This window comes from Mirounga angustirostris, unplaced genomic scaffold (assembly GCF_029215605.1).
Source record: "Mirounga angustirostris isolate CCGP_5_RB_7025 unplaced genomic scaffold, mMirAng1.0.hap1 SCAF_13, whole genome shotgun sequence".
Taxonomy (NCBI): domain Eukaryota; kingdom Metazoa; phylum Chordata; class Mammalia; order Carnivora; family Phocidae; genus Mirounga; species Mirounga angustirostris.
In genome coordinates, this window is record NW_026991721.1 from 10,552,905 (window position 1) to 10,579,133 (window position 26,229).

Consider the following 26,229-nt stretch of genomic DNA (forward strand, 5'->3'; position numbering starts at 1 on the left):
CCAAGTGCCAGGATCACACCACACAGACCCCAGCTCCCAGAGATGCCCCCTTTCTGTGACAATGGGACCCAGGTCTTCTGATAAATATGGGACAAGCCTTCGAAACCCCCAAGGTTAAAAGAAAAAGTCATTGCAATGAGACCAGCTCAAACTGTAAGCCACACTGTTTATTTCCCTCTGTGGTGTGGAAACCACCATCCACCGGGACCTCTGACATTGGGTAGAGGTGTCTCCTTTGCCCCAGACGCAGCCCGCAGGGGTAACCTGCAGGGGCAGCTCTGCTCCTCAGGCTAGGGGGAGGTGGGGAGGGGGCCGCCATGGCTGTGCACCTGTGGATGCTGACTGGGGTGCCCCGGGCTGGCTTCAGCAGTCCCCGGAAGCCCCCCCAACCCTGGGAGGTGGGCAGGGCTGGAGTCAATACTGACTCCATTTTACAAATAAGGAAAATGAGCTTTTCCAGGGGCATTGGGGGGTGGGTATCGCCTGACTTAGAACAAGACTTCGGGGAGTCCTGGGGAGCTGGGCCTTAAATGCCATCTAGTTAATGCTTGAGTTTCCAGGAAAACTGAGGTCCATGGCACACAGCAGCAGATGACAAAGCACAGAGCTGGTCCTGGGCCCTGGAGACCTGAGGTCAGGCCACAGCCAGCTGTGTGGCCTCAGCACTTGGACTCCGTACTCTTTTCTGGAGAATTCTGGGCTCCTGAGATTAAAGATCGTCCCAAGGCCTGAGGGAGGACATTGAACTTGTCTGCCAACGAGGCCAGAGCTGCCTCCCCATGAGCAGAGAGAAATGCAGAGCTGCACGTGGGGACATTCCCAGCAGGGTGACAGGGCCCAGGATGCTGAGGGACACACACCCTTGACATCAACTAGCTCTTTTAGGAAAGAAGGCACCGAGGGAGCTGTGTGGGACAGACGTCACCGGGGAACGCTTCACTTGGGTGCCACAATGTGTGAGGATGGGGTGGGGGGATGGGCTGCCCCTAGGTTAACGCGGTGGGGGCGGGGAGAGGCTGGGGCCCCCAGGGGAAAGCCTGGCTTCCAAGCCCGCGGAGTGACCTCTACTCTGATGACTCCTTGGGCATATATGCCACATTGTCGTAGGCGGGGGGCGGAGAGGCTGCGGGGCTGGGGATGTTGAAGTCAGTGCTGAAGGCGTTGGGCAGGAAAATCCCAGGCTGCAAAGAAAAGAGAACCCCCGACAGTCGTGGAGGGCGCCGGCGCCTCCGGGCGGTGTTGCAACAGTGCCCCCCTGTGGGCATTCTGAGAACAGCGCCCTCGTAATGAATTCCGTCAGTGAATTGGCCGACTCATCTGTTCGACGAATATTTCAAAAATATTTACGGGGGGCCAACTATGACCCAGGCGTTGCGAGTACAGCAGTGAACAAAACAGAGAGAAGTCGCATTTCTCTAGGAGCTAAAGGTCTGGCGTTCTTTCTCCTTGGGCTGCCCCTGCCCTGGCTCCCTCTCGGGGGTTCAAGGGTTAAGGCGACCCCTCCGGGTTGGTTTCGCGCCCTGGCAGCACGCACTCCTCCGCACAAAGCCTTTCAGTGGCCTCACCTGCAGTTTGCAAAAAGCCACCTCCCGAGCAGCACTCACACCCTAGGGCCTGCATTTCTCGCCTGAGGCCGCCTTTACTGTCCCCCAATGCCCTCCTCCACCTCCTTTCGTCTTCGCTGTCCTCCAGATTTGGGGAAGCTAAGCTAATTTCCCCGAGTTGTGCTGCCCTTGGTGCCCCTGTCTGCGTCAAGGCCTGTGAACTCCTGGAGGGCCCCGCGCCTCCGGGCACAGCACCGCCCCGGGTCCCCTGCGCCCCGACCTCCCGACGCTCTGCCTCCAGGCTCACAGAGCAGCTGGCCCCTTGGTGCTGGCGCCCCCTGTGGCCGCGAGGAGAAGAGTTCCATCTTCCCCGAAGACTTCACGGGGTCCCCGATGCACGATGCAGGAGAGTGGGGGGCGCATGGGAGCGCAGTCCCTCGCAATCGCTAGCCCGAGGGAAGAAGCAAGAGGCTGGAAGAGGAGCCTTCCAGCCAACAGCCTTCCTCAGAGGCCGCAGTTGGGACCTCTGTGTGGACGTGGGGGGAGGGGGCGGGCGGTACTCACCGTGTTGGCTTGAGCGCGGGTGGCTTGGCACCCAAAGTGGGTGGCAATTACCGCGATGAAGAACTCGAGGATGGTGAAGATGGTAAGCACGGCCAGATAGCCCCTGCCCACATCCTGGGGACACACCCGCAGTCAAGGCAAGCCCAGCGCCCCAGAGCCCAGGAGGAAAGGGCCGCCGAGGGACAGTAACTGGCCCGAGGTCACACAGCCAGGCGTGGCAGTGCCCGTCCTGTGCCCTCCCCTTCCCTCTACTGGGCTGCCCTCCGTGGCCCCCGCCCCCGGGCCCGCTCTTGGAGTAGGTCAGGGGCTCAATATCCGCATGGGGTCTCTCAGGACTGGCAAGCCCTGGGCCTCCCCGCGCCGCACACTCCCGCCTTCCCCCACCTCCTGGATGTGGCTCTAACATGCTCTGAGTGTTCCCACTCCTGGGGGCGTCTGACAACACACCCAGTTAGTGACACCAAAATCCATGAGCAGAACGGCTGTCCCCGCAAAGGCCGCCATGGCACTGAGAAGGTTCGTCCCCAGGCTGCTCCGCACCTGCAGGAGGGCGAGAGACAGGAGGGAAAGGAGCGGAGGGAAGAGGCCAGGAGGAGAAAGGAGAAAGGAAGGGGGCAGCAGCTCTGACTGCCATGGTGTCCGGTGGCCAGGGCACAGGGGCCACCCTGCCATGTGTGCGGTGTCCTTCCTGGCCCCTCTTCCTTCTCCCCTGGGGCCTCAGGGGCTGGCCCTGCAGCCTCCCTTACCTCTGTCATCTTGGAAGCTGCTGAGGGCGGGCAGACCTCCTCCGTGGCCTCTCTGGGCGCCGTCTGCCACAGGCTCCTGGCCCACCCGTACTGCGCCCACCCCCGCGCCAAGCACCTTGCAGGTGCAGCTGTCCCAAGGGCTGGAGTCGGGGAGGCCTTCTGCTGTGGACACTGAGGCCCAGCTGGGAGAGGTGATGGGGTCATTGCCGTGAGCTTCCGGGGGGGGGGGTGGGCAGAGCAAGGTGCTACAGACCCTGGGGGGCACTGGTCAGGGGACAACGAGAGGCAGGTGTGGAGGGCCCTGAGGTGAAGGCAGGACAGACCCTCACAGGGAGGCCTAGGGCTTCAGGGCAAGGGCATCTCTGGGTTGTCCAGGCGACCACTCAGGGCTCACCCTCCAGTCGCAGCCAGAACCTAATGCTCTTTTGATCTAGTAGCAGGAACCTGTGGCTAAACAGCCCTGGCCTTAAATTGGAGACCACTCGTGGGGGGCTGGGACTGCAGGACCTTCTCAAGCTCAAAGATCCCTGACACTTATTTTTCTTTTCTTTTCTCTTTCTTTCTTTTTTTAATGACATTGAGGAAGTCATGGAGACCAGAGCCAACAAAGTACTATTGAATAGCTGCTTCGGCCAGGCATTGTCCCAGGTCCTGTGAGCTTGGGGACAAGTCAGGTCCCTGCACTCCTGGACTTTACGGCCTGGGGGTCCCCGAGTCCAATCCTGGTTATGATCCATTTTCCACCCAGTGCCCAGCATTGGTGAGCTCCCAAGAATGCAAGTAGGACAAGGAATCCCCCCTTCCATTCTCAGTGGTCTCCCTTAAACAGTGTCCCTTAAAATAAATCCCAAAGTGCCCTCTAGGTCCTGACTCCTCTCCCTCCCTTCCCCCTTTGAGCTGTGTCCTCCATCTCTGCCTCCTTCACCTCTTGTAATCTGCCTTGGCTCTTCTGTCCCCCTGCCCAGGCTCTTCCCCATGTTGTCTTCCTGCCTGGGAGGCTGGTCCCCAGGCTCTTCTGTGACTGTCTCCTTCTGAACAGCGAGTTCAGTGACATCTGTCCTGGGAACTCAAACTGTCCTTGCTGAGCAGAATGACTCTTCCCTTGTGGCACTTTTCCTGCTCTGTAACTACTTTGTTACTTGGTTTTGGGTGTCTTACCAGACACCAGAGTGTAAGCTCCAGGAGGGCAGGAACTTGACCTTCGCTGCTGTGTTCTCTGAGCTGGAGCGTGCTGGATGCGCTCCCATTCAAAGCCCCCATTGCCTCCCACTGCCCACAGAGGGGTCCGAGCCTCCACCACGTGGACCCAGTGCATCTCTCCACTTGCCTTCGCAGACCTCTGCCCTGGCCGCATGGAGCCGCACATGGTTTCCTCAGCTCCCCTGCCCATGACCCCTCCCTGCCTTCTCGTGCTTGTCCCTCCGTATTTCTAAATCCAAGGTGCAGCTTAGCCATCTCCTCTTGCAAGAGACCTTTTTGATCTCTCCTTTCTCTGAATGACCATGAGCGCTTGGTCTGTGGACCCTCACTTTCTGCCCTGTGTTGCTAAGTGCATCTTGGTTCCTCCTGTCCCGTATCAGGGCTGTCTGGGTGTCCTCTGGCACTTGTCACTCAGCAGGCCCCCAGGAAATGTTTGTTGAATGAGTGAACGGACGGGAGAGGCAGAGTAGAGGGGAATCAGTCGTGGCCCTGGGTCCCCCATTCCGACTTACCAGGCAGCTGGTGTGGCTCTTCTCGGCTGCTACTGAGAGCGACCCAGAGATGACAAACTGTGTGAGGAAGAGGGGACCCTGGTGAGGCTTTGGCAGGGACACTGGGCAGGCCACGCCATGCCTGGGCTCTGTCGGGACCAGGGAGAGGGCAGCAGCCTCTTGGCTGTCACCTCCCCTGCCTCCTGGGATCTCTCTGTAAGGGTGTCCCCTGGTTACTAGGGGGTCCGCCTGGGGAACTGGGGCCATAGCCGGCAAGGTGCATGTGTTCAGTGACATCATTCACATGTCATGCAAATCTGGCTCTCTCTAAAGGGGGAATTGTTACAAAGTGTTAGTCACCGTTTGCTGCAGAATCAAGGGTTGGTAACCAGCTCCCACATGCATTAGCTTTGGATGTCCTCAAACTCTGGGGTAGGTAGGGCCAGGACTGTGCTTTTTAGATGAATAAGCTGAGGCTGGAGATTGCCTAACTTGCCTAAGGGACTCCATGGTGAGACGCAGTGGCAGTGGGGCTGGGATTCAGACTCCACTGGTCTCACTCCCAAGCCTCTACTCTCCCGGGCCAGCTGGGAGATGCAGGCGCAGTCGGGGCTGTGTGAACCCTGGAGTGTTCTTTGATGTTGGAGATTTACCACTAACCATGTGCTCCCCGATTCTGCTGCGGGGGACTGTGGGGGGGGGCTGACTAAGCTGGCTGGGGTATGGGTAGAGGAATGGACTGGGGGGCTTCAGAGCTGGTCAGACTCCTAGTGGACAGAGTTCTTGGGGGGCTGGGACCCACAAGGGCAGTTGAAGGGTTTTTGCAGGCTGCGGTTTGGATGCGGGGTGAATTTAGTATCCAGGTAATACAGGTGGTTACTGTCCTTTATCCCCGCCCTCATCCCCTGCATCCCATTCTTTTTGGGAGCCTTCTCTATGGCAGGCTTTTTGCTGGGAGATTTTCCCAGGCAGGAGTGGTGTCTAGTTTAGGTTTATGATTAGGGTTTGCAATTAGGAGTTAGATTTAGACTCAGGCCCCTGCCTCGCTCGGATGGCTGTGGCCAAAAGAATGTAGGGGGGCGGGCGCAGAGGGGAGAGGTGAGCCCCAGATGGCCCCGGCACTCACGCAGGCTCCTCCCCAGAAGGGGACGCCGCCTTCGATGAAGAGCATCCCCACGTGGCCGCGGCGGACCATGAGCAGCACGCTGCCGAAGCCCAGGTGGATGAGGCCGATGAGGATCTGGACGGTCTGCGGGAACCCGCGCGGCTCAACCAGGCTGGCGGGCCGGCTCCACACCGCCCCCTGCCGGCCGCGAGGAGAGGGTGGCAGGGCCCTGCGCGCCCCCGCGAACTCCCCGCCCCTCGGAAATAAACTCGGATTCTGCTCTTTTGAAGAGACATCCTCATAGCAACCCTGAAAGACTGTTTTAAGAAGGAAAGCCAGCTCCCACATCCGCGAGACCACCCTCCCTTCCCCCTATTTCCATGTCTCTATGAGTCTGCATCTGCTTAGTGCTCTGACCCATGCTACCTGGTTTTCTTAGCTCTCATTTCAATGACACAGCAGTCCCTGCACTGGATGCCTCACATTCCACACCCCCCACCACCACCCCCCCTGGCCCCGGCCCCCTGCAGCCTGCAGTGAATGTCCCCTTGAGCAGCTTTCTTAGCTGAGCATCTATCACTGATCCATGTCAGCCAGCTGTGAGCTGCAGCTGCCTCCTGCCGAGCTGACATCTGGGCTGGATTTTCTTTTAGAGCTGGTTTACCCCACCGATCCTTTCCCAGAAGGAGGACGGTTTTCCCAAGGAAGGGGATATGTGTGCTTCTGGTAAATTCTGCCACATGTTTTTCACATGTTTTTTGGTAATGATTGAATTCTAGAACCGAGTGGGCACATTAGAGGCCCCCACATCCAACCTCTGCTTAACCCAGGAGCCCTTTCCAGCTCCTGACTTCTTAACAGGCCCCCTCAGTGGGGAGGTGCTCGCCACCGCTCAAGCCACGGTGGCCCGTGTCCGGGCAGTTGTGACCATAAATGGCTGGAATCGTTTTCTTGGGGTCACGTGGAAGATGCATGTCTTTCTAACATGAGTGCCAAGAAATTGGGTATTTATGGGCATGGCCACCTTGAATCTTCTCTCCCGTTCTCTCTTGAGCTGCACGTCTTTCACTTTTCCAGCTGCCGGCACCGCTCCCCTCTGCAGGCTCCTCTCCTGCTCCTGGACACCGCTGCGGGCCCTGCTCATGAAACACCGACTGCCTCTGCTCGCATGCCTGTCTACACTGAGCAGTATGTCCCTCCTTTAATCCTAACGTGATGAAGTAGGTATTATTCTGATTTGGAGACCAGGAAGCCAAGACTGAAGCAGAGATGTTCAGTAACTTGCCCGTGGTCTCCCAGCGATGAAGTGGCAGGCCAGCCATCTCTCGAGATGCTGTTCCTCTACTGGGTGACACCCCCAAACACCTATTGATAGTTTCCTCTTTCTGTGTTTTCCAGCAGTTTAAATGTGTCTTGTCAAATCCCTTTGGAGATCATGGGTTCCCTGGTCTGCTCTGATGGGGACCAACGACAGCATCTCTGTTCACTGTCTCTAGTCCCTTCATGCACCATGGACGTGGTGCAGCCTTTAGCGTGGAATCTTGAATTCAACGTGTTCAAGCCAGAGCTGGATGCTGCAGAGCAGTGGGAGTGAGAGTGGAACTGTACAGTCAGGCCATCCTGGGGTACGCGATGCCACTTGGCACCTGTGTGGCCTTGGGCCTGACCAGCCTCTGTTTCCTAATCCGTCCAATGGGAACTGTGGTCCCTGTCTCACAAGGTGGTGATGAGATGGAAGGAGCCAGTGCGTGCACGTTCCATGGCGCTGTGCGTGTCCCTCTCGGGGGTTCCCAACGGATGACAGCTGTCGTCACCACCCTTATCACCATCACCATCACCACGGCCTCAGTTATGTCTACATCTTCCATTTGGAGGAACTGGGGCCAAGGGACAAACTGAAGACACTATATATGTATGTATGAGGATGAATATGTCTGTCTGTCTGTCTACCTGTCTATTTGATATTTTCTTCCCGCCTAGAAACCAGTATCTCAGCCATCTGAGATTGGCAAAGACCTCATGGGACATCTTTCACGGACCCACAGGAGCTGGCCTCTGCCCACCCCTCCAACTTCATCTCACCTCCCTCCTTCCTTTGCTAATTACATTCCAGCCGTGTTAACCTTCCACTTCGTCCTTGAACAAACTACACTCACTCCCACCTCAAGGCCTTTGCACCAGCTGTTCCTCCACCTGCTGAGCCCTTCCCCTTACTTCTCATCTACCCTTGGCTTCAGCATCCAGGTTTTAGCCTAAATGTCACCTCCCCACGGAGACCTGTCTGTCCTCCGTTGCTAGTGTTGTCCTTCCCACATCCATCATGTTCAGCCTCATTACCCTGTTTGGGGTCATCCCAGTCCTTTGTTTGCCGGCGTGCTCTCTGTGGGCCCCACGGGGGATGGGTCTGTATGGTACACAGCTGAATGCTCAAGGGCTCACTAAGCATTGAGGGACTGCCTGCCCCTCTCCGAGGTGTGCGTGAATGCTCCCGTGCTGGGGCAACCCTCCCTGCCCAGCACCTCTGCACACACGCATGCCTCAGGTGGTCTGGGGGTGCAGCTCTTACCCCTAAAGCTTTGGGCTCTCCGGTCAGGAATGTCTCCATGGGCCGCAGGTTGGGCGGCTGGGTGGTCCTTGGCGTCTGCGCCCCCAGCGGCGGCTCCTCAAACTGCAGGACCCCGGGAGGCTGGCACCTGGAGGAGGGCAGGATGGCCGGAGGTGGGTGGAGGCCACTGGCGTTGCTGGGCGGGAGGACGACAAACACCCCGTTGCTGGCGGGAGCTGCGGACATGGTGCTCGGAGGGCCTGGAAGACAAAGGCTCAGAAGCTGCTGCTGCGGTTTACACATTTGCATGGGGCCTTTCAGTTTATAAACAACATGCCCTTGTAGCCCTGTTCCCTGCAGTCCCTGAGGATGGCACCACAATCTCTCGTTGGGGGAGCTTCTCTCCAAGAAGTGAAGGTTGTCCTAGATCAAGGGCCTTAGGTGAGGCAAGGCCAAGACTTGAGTTCCCATCTCTGACCACAGAAGCCCTGCTCTTTTTTGTTTGTTTGATTCTGCAACTTTTTTTTATTATGTCATGTTAATCACCATACATTACATCATTAGTTTTTGATGTAGTGTTCCATGATTCCTTGTTTGCGTATAACACCCAGTGCTCCATGCAGAACGTGCCCTCTTTAATACCCATCACCGGGCTCACCCATCCCCCTCCCCCCTCCCCTCTAGAACCCTCAGTTTGTTTTTCAGAGTCCATCATCTCTCATGGTTCCTCTCCCCCTCCGATTTCCCCCCCTTCATTCTTCCCCTTCTGCTATCTTCTTCTTCTTTTTTTTTTTTTTTAACATATATTGCATTATTTGTTTCAGAGGTACAGATCTGAGATTCAACAGTCTTGCACAATTCACAGTGCTCACCATAGCACATACCCTCCCCAATGTCTATCTCCCAGCCACCCCATCCCTCCCACCCCCCTCCACTCCAGCAACCCTTAGTTTGTTTCCTGAGATTAAGAATTCTTCATATCAGTGAGGTCATATGATACATGTGTTTCTCTGATTGACTTATTTAGCTCAGCATAATACCCTCCAGTTCCATCCACGTTGTTACAAATGGCAAGATCTCATTCCTTTTGATGGCTACATAATATTCCATTGTATATATATACCACATCTTCTTTATCCATTCATCTGTCGATGGACATCTTGGCTCTTTCCACAGTTTAGAAGCCCCGCTCTTAATCTCTGTGCTGTATTACATGGAAAGGACCTTTAGGAGGAGCATGTACTTAAACAGCCTCCTTTCTCCAGAGAGTGCAGGTGACTCGCCCAAGAACACAGCTAGTGCGAGGCAGAGCCGAGGCAGCACAACCCTCTTTACCCGTAGGTTGGGACTCACCTGCCATTTCCCGTCCCTCAGCCCAGGCTGAGGAGATGTGTCAGTGATGCCCCTGGGTCACTTCTGGCCGTGGAGGCTTTCTCTTTGGCCACCCAAGCACTTGCTATTAATGCAGCTGAGAAATGCGTGGATTATGGGAGCATTGTGTGTGGCTGGCCCGAGCAAGCACTTTGGGGAAAAGCACCCAGCTGTCAGAAGGTGAGCTTACTAGGACACAGAAAAGGGATGAATGAATCTTCCAGATCAGACAATGAACTTAAAAAAGTCAGCCCTCCCATTGGCATTAATGGGTTCAGTGCAGGCTGTGGAGATAGAAGTCAGCATTTGAATCCTGGCCCCTTTGCTACCGTGAGACAGGGGACAAGACGGCTACCTCCCCTTGCCTCAGTTTCCTTACTTATGAAGTGGGGATAATGACACTGCTACCAATGTCATAGGGCTTGGCATGAATTAGATCAAAAATAACGCACACAAACTTGATAAAAGCCATCCTTTAGAGTGTGATTTGTTCTAATGCTACTTGCCTAAATGTTTTCTTAAAAGTAATATGTATAAACCAGTCATGATGAACAGTTCATTTTTTTAGCTGTTTAACAGTGCATTTTCCTCTGTGCTCTGACAGCTATCACACCCTCTTCTCGGGGGGGAGAATCAGCTTGCAGACCATGCAGCAAAGTCTCTGTGGGTCTGCAAAGGCTCTCAGCTGATGAGGGTCCGAGCCCCCCTATTCTGGGGCGATGATGCTCACAACACGTGTGTCTTCTGGGGAGCCCTGTGAGCCATTTATTTGTGCAGTGTCTGACCTACATCGATGGACAGAGTGTTGGACTTGCTGCAAAGAAAACGGAGCCAAGAGCACCCACAGGCTATTACACAAGTTTTCCATGACTGGAGGCACTGCCGAGGACTCAGGTGCGGGAACACAGGGTAAAAATCAGCTGGCGTTTAGGGGGTGACAGAAGGCATCTGTCATTTTGAAGGGCTTCCTAACATGGCCCCCCACAGCCTGGGAGGAGTGACGACAGGCAGTGCGGAGGACGGATCTGCACACGGATTATGCCCGGACTTCCCCATAAAGAGTCCACTCTGTTGGGGCTCTCCTTCCTAGCAACTCACACTGAAATGATTATTCCTAGACATGAAAACTGCTTGGAACAGGACTGGCAAACTTACTTACTTATTTTATGGATGAGACGAGAGAGGCTCTGAGCAGCAGAGGGATTGCTGGGGGTGACTCGGCTGCTGGTTGGTGGAGCCAGGGTTCAAGTCCAAGTTAGCCCATCTCCAAAGCCTGCCTGTGCCCCCTGTTGCCGCCCCGGGGGCTGCTATTTGCCCATTGTTCCAGCTCCTTCATCTTGGGTGCCTTAACATTTGAGGTGGCCACGTGACTTGTTTTTGCTAAATAAGTGTGATTGGAAGGAAATACACAGCTTCTGGGTGGAGGCATTTAGTTGTCCGAGAACCCAGACACCGCAGGGCTCGTTTTCTCTTGGTCACAGTGACTCGCAATGTTCTGGACAGAGGCTGCTCCATCTGCCTGGGTCTCTGGGTGAGGACGATAGGGAGGCGAGCTCCCAGTGCGCATGGACACGAGGAGGAGATAAACCTTCACTGTGTTAAGTCACGGAGCTGTTTGCGACAGCAGCATAACCTAGCTGCTCCTGACTGGGACACTCTCCCAAAATGAATGTAAACGGGGGCTGGACACAGCGTCCATGTCATCGAGGAACCTAGAGGCTAATAGGAGGAGCAAGGGTAGTTTGCCATTCAGTTCAACAGATGATTCTTGAGCATCTACAATAAGCACCAAGTATAGGAGCTGAGAATACAGAGATGAATTAGAACCGACGTCCTGCCCGCCCCGCACCTCGCAAGGGGGAGCAGGGTCAGCCAGTGCTGGGAGAGTCTGCGGAGCGAGGGGGAACGGATTCCACCCCAACTGCAGAACTCAGGGATGTCCCCAAGGAGGACATGGACCTAAGGCAGGGGTCCTCAGCTTAGAGGGGCTGCTTCTCTACTGTCACCTCCCTCACCCCAGGCCAATTGCTGTTCTCTTTCTTCGTTTCAGTCTCCTTCTCTTCCCCATGCATTGGCCTCCCCTGCCCTGCCAGACATATTTGGGAAGCGGACACTAAGGACACTGCCAATGACGGCCTGTTCTGAGAGCCCAAGGAAATGGGAGAGGGAGAGGGAGTGAGACAGCAGGAAGATGGGGAGTCTGGGCGGAGGAGGACCCCCTGGCCCACAGGTCCTTGCCGACTGGGGTGTGAACCCCAGACACGGAAGCTCTCTTCTTGCTCAAAGGGAGAGACAGGCCTGGGCTATTAGCTGTACTTACAGATGAGGAAATGGAGCTTCAGAGAGGGTGAGGGTGTCTCCCACGGTCACACAGCACCTCAGTGGAAGAACTGGGCTGGGTCCTGGACTCCTGCTGACTTTGAGGACATCACTCACTCCTGGGTTTGAACCCTGCCTTTGTTGGAGGGCAGGGGCTGGCACCTGTGCCCCACTCCTGGGACTAAGGATGCTGAAGTGCTCAGAGTCCACAGAACAGCATCTTAGAATCGAACAAGTGAACCATTCTGCTGACTTTCCACCTCCTAAAGGCGGTTCATTTAAAGAGATCACTTGTGTCCTCACTGGCATCCAGAAAGCATATGTAACAACCGAGAGGAAAGAGGGACAACATTTTAAAGTAAAAGGACAAAGGATTTCAAAAGAACAAGTGCAACTTGGTGAAAACCTCACTGCTTTGCTTGTAGAGTTGTCAGTTCGCAGGGGACAGCTGAAAACTGCCCGACACCCAGGGCGGGTTGTGGCGAGTTGCTGAGCCTTCCCGGGGGTCCATCCTGGGTGCAGAGCAGTCCCGAAAGGGAGCAGTTGGAATTAGCAACATCTCTCCCGGGCAGGAGGTGAGAACGTGTGGAAGCTGAGACCTCGCCCTCCTCCCGAGAAAACACCTATAAAAATAGGCTCTCTGCTGCTAGGGCGGGCTGGGTGGCAGCCCCGAGCACGAAAGTGTGACATAGTTCCTGAGACCCACAATCTCCCCTCTCCACACACCCCTGCAGGCAAGACAGCACCTCGGCACCTTCAGGACAGGGACCACCCCCCTGTCGCATTCTGGGGGCCATCTGGCCCATGCCACCGGCTCTGTGACACTCAGAAGAACTCTTTTTTTCCTTACCAACCAATCAGCCAGCTCACCCTAAACACTAATGCATGTGAGCCAGGGTCAGGCAGGTGGAAAAGAGGGGAAGTCATGGTCCCCTGCCTCCAGGAGTTTACCCACCAGTGGAAGAGCTGCCTGTGACAGACGCAGAAGGCTGCCGACAACAACAATAGGCACGTTATGAATGGCTGAACGAGCAGGGGTGGTGCTGACTCCTCATATGCCCAACACTTTACAGTTTGTAAAGAACTGTCATCTGTATGGGAACCATGGACCCTTATAACAGCCCTGTGAGGTAGGTGTTATTCAGCCCATTTTGCAGACCAGTAAAGTGAGGGTCAGAAGTAGCAGTGTGGAATCCTAAAATGTGTATGGAACCACAAAATACCCCAAATAGCCAAAGCAATTTGGAAAAAGAAAAACAAAGCTGGAGGCATCACGATTCCGGATTTCAAGTTATATTACAAAGCTGTAGTCATCAAGAGAGTATGGTACTGGCACAAAAACAGACACATAGATCAATGGAACAGATTAGAAGACCCAGAAATGGACCCTCAACTATATGGTCAACTAATCTTTGACAAAGCAGGAAAGAACGTCTAGTGGAAAAAGACAGTTTCTTCGACAAATGCTGTTGGGACAACTGGACAGCGACATGCAGAAGAATGAAACTGGACCACTTTCTTACACCCTACACAAAAATAAATTCAAAATGGATGAATGACCTAAATATGAGATAGGAAACCATCAAAATCCTAGGGGAGAACACAGACAGAAACCTCTTTGACCTTGGCAGCAGCAACTTCTTATTAGACATGTTGCCAGAGGCAAGGGAAACAAAAGCAAAAATGAACTATTCAGACTTCATCAAGATGAAAAGCTTCTGCACAGCAAAGGAAACAATCAACAAAACTAAAAGGCAGCCTATGGAATAGGAGAAGATATTTGCAAACAACATATCAGATAAAGGGTTAGTGTCCAAAATCTATAAAGAACTTATCAAACTCAACACCTAAAAAAGAAATAATCCAGTTAAGAAATGGGCAGAAGACGTGAATAGACATTTCTCCAAAGAAGACATAGAGATGGGCAACAGACATATGAAAAGATGCTCAACATCATTCATCGTCAGGTAAATACAAATCAAAACCACGATGAGATATCTCCTCACACCTGTCAGAAAGGCTAAAATTAACAACACAAGAAACAACAGGTGTTAGCGAGGATGCGGAGAAAGGGGAGCCCTCTTACACTGTTGGTGGGAGTGCAAGCTGGCAAAGCTACTCTGGAGAACAGTTTGAAATTTCCTCAAAAAGTTAAAAATAGAGCTACCCTATGACCCAGCAATTGCTCTACTAGGTATTTACCCAAAGGATACAAAAAATACATATCCAAAGGGGTACTTGCACCCCGATTTTTATAGCAGCATTATCAACAATAACCAAACCATGGAGAGAGCCCAAATGTCCACTGACTGATGAATGGATGAAGAAGATGTGGTATAGGGGTGCCTGGGTGGCTCAGTCGTTCAGCATCTGCCTTCGGCTCAAGTCATGATCCCAGGGTCCTGGGATCGAGCCCTGCATCGGGCTCCCTGCTCCGCGGGAAGCCTGCTTCTCCCTCTCCCGCTCCCCCTGCTTGTGTTCCCTCTCTCGCTGTGTCTCTTTCTGTCAAATAAATAAAATCTTAAAAAAAATTAAAAAATTAAAAAAAGAAGATGTGGTATATATATACACAATGGAATATTACTCAGCCATCAAAAAATGAAATCTTGCCATTTACAGTGATGTGGATAGAGCTAGAGTATTATGCTAAGCAAAATAACTCAGTCAGAGAAAGACAAATACCATATGATTTCACACATATGTGGAATTTAAGAAAGAAAACAGATGAACATATGGGAAGGAAGAAAAGAAAGAAAGGAGAGAAGGAAACAAGTTGTAAGAGACTCAAAAAGAACAAACTGAGGGTTAATGGAGGGAGGTGGGTGGAGGATGGGCTAGATGGGTGATGGGGATTAAGGAGGGCACTTGTTGGGATGAACACTGGGTGTTGTATGTAAGTAATGAATCACTGAATTCTACTCCAGAAACCAATATTGCACTGTGTGTTAACTAAGTAAAATTAAGAAAAAAAAAAAAGAGAAAGAAATAGCAGTGTGGTAGAGTGGGATAGGCTGTGGATCTTGCCCTTGAGCATACTTGTCAAAAATGTTGAAACAGGGGTCTCAGCTGGGGGGCACCTGGGTGGTGCATTCAGCTGAACGTCAGACTCTTGGTTTCGGCTCCGGTCATGATTTCATGGGTGATGGGATTGAGCCCTGCGTCAGGTGTGCTCAGCAGGGAGTCTGCTTGAAGATTCTCTCCCTGTGCCCTCCCCCCACTAAAATAAATAAATAAATCTTAAAAAAAACCCAACAACAAAACAGAAGTCTCAGCTGAGATGATGCTAGGGTGAGCTATACCACAGATGGCCCTGGGAGAGGGGGGGCAGGGGGACTTGCAAAGCAGGGGGCTGAGGACCTACTACATGATTTGACACCCTCATCTGCAGGGTTGGGAGTGGAGATTGAGAGAGGATTTGAGAGAGGACATTTAGAGTGATCTGGGCACTGTGTGTGTAAGGGAGGGGACACATTGCTATTTTTTTTTTAAAGATTTTTAAAATTTATTTATTAGAGAGAGAGAGAGTGAGAGAGAGAGCACAAGAGGGGGTAGGGTCAGAGGGAGAAGCAGACTCCCTGCCGAGCAGGGAGCCCGATGCGGGACTCGATCCCGGGACTCCAGGATCATGACCTGAGCCGAAGGCAGTCGCTTAACCAACTGAGCCACCCAGGCACCCGACACATTGCTATTTGCGAGACAAGACGGAGAGCTGGCTTTAGGGAGGCTTGGAGAGACTGTTAGGCATCCCCTGCATTTTGGACCCAAGGCTGGAGCTGTGGGAGTTTCCCAGGAGATGGGGGTGTCTCCACAGATCCGGCAAAACCCCTCTGCAGAGAGTGGGTCTGAACACTGGTGGCCTCAAGGAGGGTGAAGCCAGCTTACTGGAGCGGCATTCGGGTGCCTGTCTCCCTGGCCCCTCATCTCCTTCCCATTAACCAGAAACCACAGTTACCCAGCCGGGGGGAGGCTGGAGGAGGGCAAGCTGGTGGGACAAGCAGGGGAGGCCCACCAAGTCCCCTTGTTCCCTGCCCTGTGCTGGTCTGAGGACCAGTGTCCCGAAATGTAGTGACATGGCACAGGATTGGCCACTCGGCTGAGTAAATTGGGGCTGCTCGTCTCACCTGAGAGCAGCCAGGAAAGCCGTGGGACTGCCCCGATTCCCAGATGGCCTAGCGAGCCCCAGGGCACCGACTGCACTGGCTTCCCTGGGCTGACCCGAGGTCCCCTGGTCTTCGACTGCACTAACTCACGGACCTCATGCTGGGCTGAGCCGCCCAGGCAGCCAGGACTTGTCCTGTGAGCATCTCAGGGCGTCATCTTAATTCACAAGGAGCCAGAAGCAGTTTCGCTCATTCACAGTTGGAACAGCGGGGGGAGGTGTTACCAGGTGGAGGAGAGAGGCTCTAAGGATAAAATGTGCAGGATCACATCGGTGGGGGGGCCTGCACAACTGGGAGGAGGCAGCTTTGCTTAGTGGTTAAGATCATAGGTCCCAGGGTTAGCCTGGGAAGAATGCATCCAACCACTCTATGAGCTTAATCTGCTGCATGACCTTGGGGGCAAGTTGTTTAACTTCTCTGGGTTTCAGTTTCCCCATCTGTCAAATGGGTGGCTCTGAAGTGGCGGCAAGTGAGGTGCTGTAGGCTTTCAGGGATGCCCCATCCACTTCCCCTATCTACCAGCCATGCTTCCCGACCCGGCCACTGTTGACCAGGCAGGAATGTGCTCATTCTAAGTCTCACCCTGTGACATTGGGATGCCAGGAGGCCGTCCAGGCTCCTCCAATCCCAGCCCTCCAGGGCAGCTCAGACCTGCCCCCCTGGCCTGCAAAGGATGCTGACAGATGCACAACACATGATGGAGGAGGGCAGGCCCCCCCCCCGCTCCCCACACCCTCCCAACTGTCCCATGCCCTCAGCAGGGTTCCACTCTGCTCGGCTGCCCACACCTCCCTGAGGGCCTGCGAGCCAGGGCAGCCCCTTTCCCTTGCTGGGCCTCCCTTTCCCCATCTATGAATGGGGATCCAGACAATATTTGTCCCTCAGCCCCTTTCCAGCTCAGTATCCCTGCATGTCCGTCTCTTTCCCTTGGAGAAGCAAAAGGGCAGGGCCTACATCTGGGTTGGAATCACCTTTCTGCCCCACTTGGGGTCAGAAAGGAAGACTCCGTTTCCCTGGGAGGATGACAAGCTCCGCAGAGGACCCTAGGGCCTCTAGGGGATACCTGAGTCATCGCAGACTGGCTTTGAGGAGAGAAGACAGACGCCCCTCCTTCCCCCACCACTGGTGGGTCCTGAGCCGGCAGGTGCCTCTCAGTGGGAGGCCCTGGGAGCTGTCCTCCCCGCTCCTGGTGCCCCCAGGTCACAGCATTCCTGGCCCAGTGGTCCCCATCCCTGCCGGATCCAATGCCCCTGCCCCCTTTCCCAGCACGCCCCAGGGACCTGGAAGGGCGGTGGGTACTCACCGGGCTGCCTCCGCCGCTGTGCCCGCGCCGCGCACTCTGCTCGTCCGCAGCTGCCTCTCCTGAGTTCACACATATTCATGTGAAAGCCTTCCTATTCGTGTGGGGCTTGGAAATCCGCTCTGCGGTGAGCTGCCGCCTCTGGGAAGTTCGCAAGCCCCTCCTGGCTCTGAGGCCTCCACCCCCCTGGCCCGGCCGAGGGCCTGAGGCAGCTGCTGGTGGGAGAGCACTGAGTTCCTTCCTTCAGCATCCAGAAGGGGAAACCGAGGCCCAGAGAAGCAGGTGGCCTGCTGGGGTCCCCCAGTTAGCACCAGAGCTGCGAGTGGGATCCACATTGGCCTTCCCCTTCCTGCAGCCGAGGAGGGACCCTCCAACGGTAACCAGGAGGCTGCCCGACTTCCTCCCCCTGAACTTGTGCCCCGTTAGAGAAGAGGGGCCCGGTGCACGGCGTGTGTGAGCGTAGGAGTGAGCGTGTGTGCAGGTGTGGGCATGCGGGCGTGAGCATGAGGCCCCGAGCGTGACGGCGTCTCGGTGAGAGAAGAGTGGGTGTGTGTAAGGATATGGGTGTGGGAGGATGTCAGAAGCATGCGTGTGAACGTGTCTGGATGTGTGAGTGCGAGCATGTGGGGCATGCACGAGCCTAAGTGTGTGGGTGTCAGCCCGCGTGACGTGTGCGTGTGGATGGGCACCAGTGACTGCACTCGAATGTGCGTGTGCGTGTGAGCACGTGTGTGAGTGTCCCTGGAGGTGTGTGAGCACGTGTGTGTGTTAGAGAGTGTGTGTGTGCACAGAGGGTGTTGCTCGAGTAGCACAAACAGAGAGAGTTCGCGCCTCCGTTTCTGGATTCAGGTTGGCACCACCAAAGCGCCAGAGGCCTCCGCAAAGGCAGGAAGACGACAGGGGACTCGTGGGCTCAGGCTGGCGCAGGACGTGGCCGGCGGGGGGGGGGGGGGGGGCCCTAGCCGGGGCCAGCCGTCTCCTAAACCAGGGCCAGAACAGGCGGCAGGTTGACTGAAAAACGGCCCCCGGTCTCTACCCCTTCATGTATCCACGGCGATTCGAGAACCGGGGTCTGCTTCCCCAGGCCCTTGAGTCTGGGCTGCCTGGGGACGTCCTTCGCCAGCACCTGCAGGCAGAAGCAAGCTCGTGCCCGGGCTGACCCGAGGCCTCAGGAGGCTTGGCTGCTTCTGTTCCGGCCTGGAAATCGGCAGTGGCCGCAGAACATGTCCAGGCTAGGCTGCCGGAGCACCGGATGCGTGGAGCGACGCCAAGTCAGTGCCATTGGCCCCGCCGCGGGCCCACGTGCCTGGGACACGGTGTCGCCGAGGCGGGCAGGGCCGTGTCGCTGACCCTCCGCCGACGGCAAAGCCCAGATCCGGTCAGGAGAACTGCCCCGCGCGCGACCCACGGACCTGCGAGCGAAAGCACGTGGCTTCTTGCGGTCCGCCCCGAGGTTGTCGCGCAGTCCTGTTGGGAGGGCAGCGGACTGAAGCCATCTGTGTCTTTACGGTGGCCTTTTCCTGTCTCACATCAGCGACCAGAGGCCAGGGCCCGAACAAGCTGACCCTCGGAGAACGAGGAAGAGCAGGGAAAATGCAAAGTCCAGACTGAGCCGGCACGAAGCCCCAGCCAGTCCTTTCCCACGGCTCCCTGCTGTCGCCCCCGCTGCCGACCTGCTTCCTTTCATGGCTGGGCCGCTGTGGACAGAGCGCAGTGATTCCTGTCCTTGCTTTGCCTTTCTCGAATGCTCGGTTCTCTCCTGTTTGTTGCCAGTTTTTAGAAATAGTGGGGGGCGCCTGGGTGGCTCAGTTGGTTAAGCGACTGCCTTCAGCTCGTGTCGTGGTGCCGGGGTCCTGGGATCGAGTCCCACATCGGGCTCCCTGCTCTGCGGGAAGCCTGCTTCTCCCTCTCCCACTCCCCCTGCTTGTGTTCCCTCTCTCGCTGTGTCTCTCTCTGTCAAATAAATAAATAAAATCTTAAAAAAAAAAAAAAAAAGAAATAGTGGGTGTGGCTTTTGGTTTCCGGTTTTTATTTTTTATTTACTTTATTTTTTTAAAGATTTTTTTAATTTATTTGACAGAAAGAGAGAGAAAGCACAAGCAGGGGGAGCAGCAGAGGGAGAGGGAGAAGCAGGCTCCCGCAGAACAGGGAGCCGGATGCAGGGCTCCATCTCAGGATCCTGGGATCCTGACCTGAGCCAAAGGCAGATGCTTAACCGACTGAGCCACCCAGGCACCCCAAGGAGACCGGTTTTTAAAAAATAATCATGATGAAGCCACGAGTTTCAGCTCAGCATGGGCACTGTTTTGTGATTCTAATTGCTTGTCCTTGTTCTTGATGAGCAAATTGTGCCTTTCTTGGCCGGTGGGAGCCCCTTCAAACCGGCCCGGCGTCCTTGGGAGCTGAGCCCTGTGGCCGCTGGAGGTTTCCTCTTTCTGGCACAACGTGTTTCTACATTTAGTCTGTTCTCCAAGGAGCCCTGCATCTTTTTCACAGGAAGTGTTTAGAGACTACAATCTGGGCGTCAGGGGTATCCATCAAGCCGAGTGGTTATTGTTTCTAGTGCGTTTTCAGTGGAAAGAGTTGTTTTTTCTTATTAGAAGGAGAAAAATAAAATACGCTTTTGTGTTTCTAATTCAAAATTTGTTTAATATTAGAAGACAGGCTCCTTTCGAGTATTTATGCTTTCCCAGTGTTTAACCCTGTTTTTGGGAGTGTATAGTTTGTATGCAGTTGGATCGCATGTGTGGATTCCTGTTCCCATCACCACGATCAGGACACAGAGCTGTCCCATTGCCACGAAGAAGCTCCCGCATGTTGCTCCTTAGTTTTATCACTTCCAGAAAACATCATATAAATGGACTCCTACAGGATACACCCCTTTGGATGGGCTTTTTCCACTCATGATATGCTTTTGAGACCCAAGTTGTGCATGTCCGTGGCTCGCTCCTTTTCCTTGCTGAGAGGTATTCTACCAGACGGATGTGCCCACAGAACCTCCCGTGTTCTTCCAATGAAGCACATTTGCATCGTTTCCAGTTTTTGGTTCTTCCAAATAGAGCTACCATGAACATTTGTGTACAGGTTTTAGCGTGAAAAGAAATCTCATGTTCTCTAGGATAAATACCCAGGAGAGAGACTGCTGAGTCACAGAGTAAGCGTCCGTGTAACTTTGTAATAATCGAAAGACTGTTTTCCATGGCTTGGCATTTCCAGTTACCTGGGACCTACATCCTGCACCAGCACCCACATCCCTGCGCTGTGTCTGTAGTGGAGGGTGGGGGTAGTCTTTGATGGTGAATGACTTCTGGCAGCCTTTGGACAGGCCCTGGGGGGAGTCCTTTAGAGAGTTTTATTGGCCTCTTACCTGGGCAAAGTCCAATCTTGTTGCTCCTGCCTTCATGGCCCTGGCATCTGTCCAGTCTCTTTCTATTGGCTCCTGGTTGCTGATTTAAATTTATGAGACATAAAAAGTATACTTGAGGGTGCCTGGGTAGTTCAGTTGGTTAAACGTCTGCCTTCGGCTCAGGTCATGGTCCCAGGGTCTTGAGATGGAGCCCTGCATTGGGCTCTCTGCTCTGCAGGGAGCCTGCTTCTCCCTCTCCCTCTGCTGGTCCCTCTGCCTGTTCTCTCTCTCTCTGACAAATAAATAAATAAAATCTTTTTTAAAAAGTGTACTTAACAAGGCAGGAAACAACAAATGTTGGCGAGGATGTGGAGAAAGGGGAACCCTCTTACACTGTTGGTGGGAATGCAAGCTGGTGCAGCCACCCTGGAAAACAGTGTGGAGGTTCCTCAAAAAGTTAAAAATAGAGCTACCCTATGACCCAGCAATTGCACTACTGGGTATTTACCCCAAAGACACAGATGTAGTGAAAAGAAGGGCCATATGCACCCCAATGTTCATAGCAGCAATGTCCACAATAGCAAACTGTGGAAGGAGCCGAGATGCCCTTCAACAGACAAATGGATAAAGAAGATGTGCTTCATATATACACTGGAATATTACTCAGCCATCAGAAAGGATGAATACTTAACTTTTACATCAACGTGGATGGGACTGGAGGGCATTATGCTAAGTGGAATAAGTCAAGCAGAGAAAGACAATTATCATATGGATTCACTGAATCTCTTCTTCAATTATCATATGGTTCCATATGTGGAACATAAGGAATAGCACGGAGGACCATAGGGGAAGGAAGGGAAAACTGAGGGGGGGAAATTAGAGGGGGAGACGAACCATGAGAGACTCTTGAAAACAATCTGAGGGTTTCGGGGGGGGGGGGATGGTAGCCCGGTGATAGGTATTAAGGAGGGAACGTGTTGTAATGAGCATTCAGTGCTATACGCGAACAATGAATCGTGGATCACTACATCGAAAGCTAATGATTCACTCTATGGTGACTAACATAACATAATAATAATAAAAAGTTGTACTTGACAGTAGCATCACTAGGGTGGGAAGTGGGGGGAAGAGGAAGCCAAAGGGAATGTGAGGGACTTGGGCCGATGGGAGGTTTTGGCAGGAAATAGATAGGTTGGGACTGAGTCTTATCCAGCACTCTGGACTCAACTCCAAAGGGGAGGGTCACCCTTTTATCTTCTAGATGATAACTTGGGGAGTGTCTTATCTGAATTTCAACTTAGACATAGTTCATTCTTTTGCAGAGTTTCTCAATAGAGTTGTCTAAGGATGGCGTGGGCTGCCTTTGGAGACACGCATAATATACAGCACCATGTACGGTGCTCAAAATGAGAAGGAGAAGTCATTTGAGGAGGTTCTGTGGAGCAGTCTCAAACTTGACTGAGCATCAGAATCACCTGGCAGGCTTGCTAAAAAACAGATTAATTGACCCCACCCTCAGAGTTCCTAATTAAGCAAGTCTGGGGTAGGGCCAAGAGGCTCCCAGGTGAATGCCGATATTATACATATAGGGGCAATGATAGAGGATATTCAAGTATCAAATAGAGGTTATCTTTAAGTTCTTGGCCACCTCTGGAATGGTATGCTCCTATAAACTTTTGAGGACAATATTACTGAAATTTGGGCTTTCTCCTGAAATTTTTCCTACACCAGTCTTCCCCATTCCAGTAAACGGCTGTTCACCCAGTTACTTAAGGAAGAAACCTTGACATTGCCCTCAATTTCCCCCTCTTCTTCCACCCATCCCACACAGTCCATGAACCCTAGAGATCTCCCCGCCAAGCCATGTCCCAAACCCGCTTCTTTGTCTCCACTGTCAACTACCTAGTCCAGGCATTCAGTGGATTGTTAATGGGAACCTATCTCCCCATGCACTTCCTCTAACTGTGGTCATGTGCTTACAGCTCCCATCTTAATTGATTTCACTGGGAGAGTCTGATTGCCAAGGGCAAGAGAAGATAAGTAGGTCATAGCCAATTCTTTCCCACCGTGAGTGAATAGCTTGGAACATCATGATTCTGGTACACAAAGGACAATAACTGTATCATCATCATCATCTATCTCTAGGGTCAGCACCCTTGTCTGCAAAGAACCAGATAGTAAATATTTTAGGCTTTGCAGGCTGTATGGTCTCTGTCATGCTACTGAACCCTGCTGTTGTAGCACAGAAGCAACCAGCAAACAAATGGGCCTGGCTGTGTTCCAATAAAACTTTATTGACAAAAACACATGGTGGGCCAGATATGGCTCACGCACAGGCCTTAGTTTGCCAGCTCCTGTCCTGGACTATCACTGAATCTCCTCTGGGACCCCCTGCTTCCTGCCTTCACCCTTCTCCTATCCCTTCCCTACAAAGCAGGCAGAATGATCTTTCAAACTGTAAACGGGATTACATCACTCTCCTGCATAAAGCCACCCAATGGCTCTAAAATGGCTTTTAGCCCTAGAATAAAATCCAATGCCCTCTGTGGCCCCTGCCTGCTTTTCCAGCCCCTTCTTGAGATATTCCCCATCTCCTTCACTAGATTCCAGCTGCACTGGCTTTCTTTCCAGTTTCCCGGACACTCCAAGCTCTTTCCCACAAGGAGAGCTTTGCACGGCTTCTTCTCTCTGCCTGGATTGGTTTTTACTTCACTTTCTGTATGGCTAGTTATTCTTATTCTTCACATCTCCTCTTTAGAGGGGCCTTCCATTCAGAAACTCTGCCCTCTTCCCCTTCCCCAGTAATGTCTAGATGAACACCATGTTTGTTTCCCCATCACTTTCATCACTTAACCGATCATGTGACTCGCCTGTCACGCACTCAGGCGTGTCATCTCCAGGAGGGCAGGAACTACATCTGCTCCGTTCACCACTGTGCATCCAGCACCGGGCATCCAGTAGGTACTTCCTGTCACTGGAGGACTGAGTGAGTGGGTATGTAAGGGACTCATTCCTGGAAGCAAGAGGATACTTCTCATTCTAGGAAGTGTTCGGTAACACTGCTATGTGCTAAGTCTCATCCTGAGACTGGCAAGAGAGCTAGGAGCTGTTGAAGATATTGTGTCTGTACCCAGGAAGACTGACTCCATCTGAATGGTGTAAACTGTGGGCAGTAAGAGTCCTGGGAAGGAAAAGTCAGGGAAGTATGGGCTATAACATGACACTGGGGCTGGGTCCTGGGAAATAGGTCTTTCCTTGACACGACACACCTACTGATGTTGTAATGCACCCTCCAAAGACTGAGTATACCTCCCCAGTGGAATCCCAAAGGTCTTAGGGTATTTGGCAGGAGCCATAAATGTTCCAAGTGTGAAGTCACTACTGGGACACATAGCCACACTTCTACTGTTTTTTTTCAACGATAACACAAAAATCAGATTTTTTTTTCAGTCAAGATAAAAAAAAAACCCTCAAGGTTAAACCCTGAACATCATCACTGCCAGGTCACATTGTACACTTCCCTCTTGCTCCCACCACAGGCCTGCTTTTCCTTGGATGCTTCTGGCCATGGGAACCTAAGACAGCTTCCCTGTGGAGGTGGCAATTGAACTTGCCGTTGGAGGAGATGGGGGCAGGCATATCAACTAGGAAATAGAATGACCTTTTTCATCAGAAATCCCCAACTGGGGAGTGATGAGCCCTGGGACTCAAGGTCTGACTGAAAAACAGTATAAACACTTTATAGCGCTTTCATGCACTGATTAGCACATTTGAATCTCCATCTCCCTTCAGATTTGAATCTCAGGTTCCCAGGAGACGAGCTTGAGTACCTGGGCTGAGAAAAGGGGCCAAGGGCAGTGCCATATTGGAGAGCAATGCTCAAGGGCCAAGGAGAGAGAGAGGAGCTCACATAAGAGAATGAAAAGGGCATCTGGAGAAGCTGGTGCAGAACTAGCCTAGTGTTTTAAGGAGAGAGTGGTTTGTTGGGTTAAATCCTACAGAGGTCAAGTGAGATAAATATGGAAACAGAGCTACTGGAGGGTACTGGTGAATTTGGGGACAGCAAAATCGTCACTGGATGGGGAGTTGGGGGAGAAAGCCAGGAGTGTGGTGGCAGCTCAGGAGGCAGAGACAGTGTCTCTGACTGTCATCACCCTATTTTTCTATGATGTGTCCCTGCTTCTGCAAGGAGCCTTGGATGGGCCATTTGGAGTTTTGGTTCTAGTCCTGCTTGTGCTCCTGGCTGGGCTGATGGTGTTAAATTTCCAAGGTCTCTTCCAGTGTCTATGCTCCACTGTTCTGGGGAGGCTGGGAGTGAATGGAGTTGTGCAGATGAACATCTTGTGGAACGGTGCAGAGCAAGGACAAACTTTGCTGTCCATGGGAGGCAGCATGCTGTCACTTCAGGCTGGTGATGGGGCCATCTGGAATGAACGGTCTAGCACCCAGGACTAATAGGTGGTAGGATAGGAAAGGTACTCTATCCCACCAAGCCCCAGAGTGATTTCAGGTGGCAGGTGGCAAGTGCCACCTATCCAGGGAAGCACCAGGTGTGCGAGAAGATATGCTCTCCAAGACAACCCGCACTGTAGGAGGTGAGACTCATCAGGAGTGTCTGAGTTAACTCACAGGTCAGACAAGTCAGTAAGGAGACTCTGAGAACCAAGTGGGAGATCATAGTCGAGGGTTTCAGTTCTGTGGAGTGAGAAGGTGTGGAATCAGATGGGGCGGTGAGAGGCAGCAGTAAGTAAGGGGCAGAAAGAAGGCCAGACTTGCTCTGCCCATCCAGACCTCCAAGAGAGGTCCAACCAGGCCAGTCCCTTTTGGGGAGCCCAATGTCCTAATATCTCAGCTTACAAAACAGATGGGTGAAGGGCTGGTCTAAAACTAGGATATTACATGCCCCATATTACATTTTTATTGTCCATGATTTCCTAAGACCTGTTCAGTTCTAGCAAATGAAAACCCACCTGCAGTCTTGGAATCTCTGTCATTCCTGACCAGCTGATGGGTATCCATAGGATTCCTGGTCAAAGAAGACACAGATGCAGGAGATGGAACTCTATTTTTTTTTTTTTAAAGATTTTATTTATTTATTTGACAGAGAGAGACACAGCGAGAGTGGGAACACAAGTAGGGGGAGTGGGAGAGGGAGAAGGAGGCCTCCCGCAGAGCAGGGAGCCTGATGTGGGGCTCAATCCCAGGACCCTGGGACCATGACCCGAACCGAAGGCTGACGCTCAATGACTGAGCCACCCAGGAGATGGAGCTCTAAACCACAAGTCATTTAGAAGAAACTTCTTGGATAAAATCAGAGGCTAAAAATATTTACAAGAGTAAAATCATGTTCTGTATTTAGTGACAACAACAGAGAGTTCTTGCAGGGCTTCTGTAGTGAAGGGAAATTTGATGGCACCTGGATGTCAGAGATTGTTGCTATTATCTGCCAGCATATAAACTTTTCAAAGCCAATTGCCATCACGTATAACAATATTTAGATTAATGCGGGTAGATCTAGAAGTTATAGACATAGCCATT

At 52.9% G+C, this 26,229-nt stretch overlaps 1 protein-coding gene across 1 annotated transcript; it reads right to left on the reverse strand.

Annotated features, from left to right (window-relative positions):
- Positions 1-1,064: 1,064 nt before the first annotated feature.
- On the reverse strand, positions 1,065-17,368 carry LOC123856366 (membrane-spanning 4-domains subfamily A member 15). The gene is made up of 7 exons (XM_045892568.1): positions 17,349-17,368; positions 8,217-8,469; positions 5,672-5,794; positions 4,567-4,623; positions 2,556-2,648; positions 2,109-2,222; positions 1,065-1,181 (listed from the first exon to the last, which is right to left on the reverse strand). The coding sequence occupies exons 2-7, from the start codon at positions 8,439-8,441 to the stop codon at positions 1,065-1,067; spliced, it is 729 nt and encodes a 242-aa protein (XP_045748524.1). The 5' UTR covers positions 8,442-8,469; positions 17,349-17,368.
- Between the last annotated feature and the right edge of the window lie 8,861 nt (positions 17,369-26,229).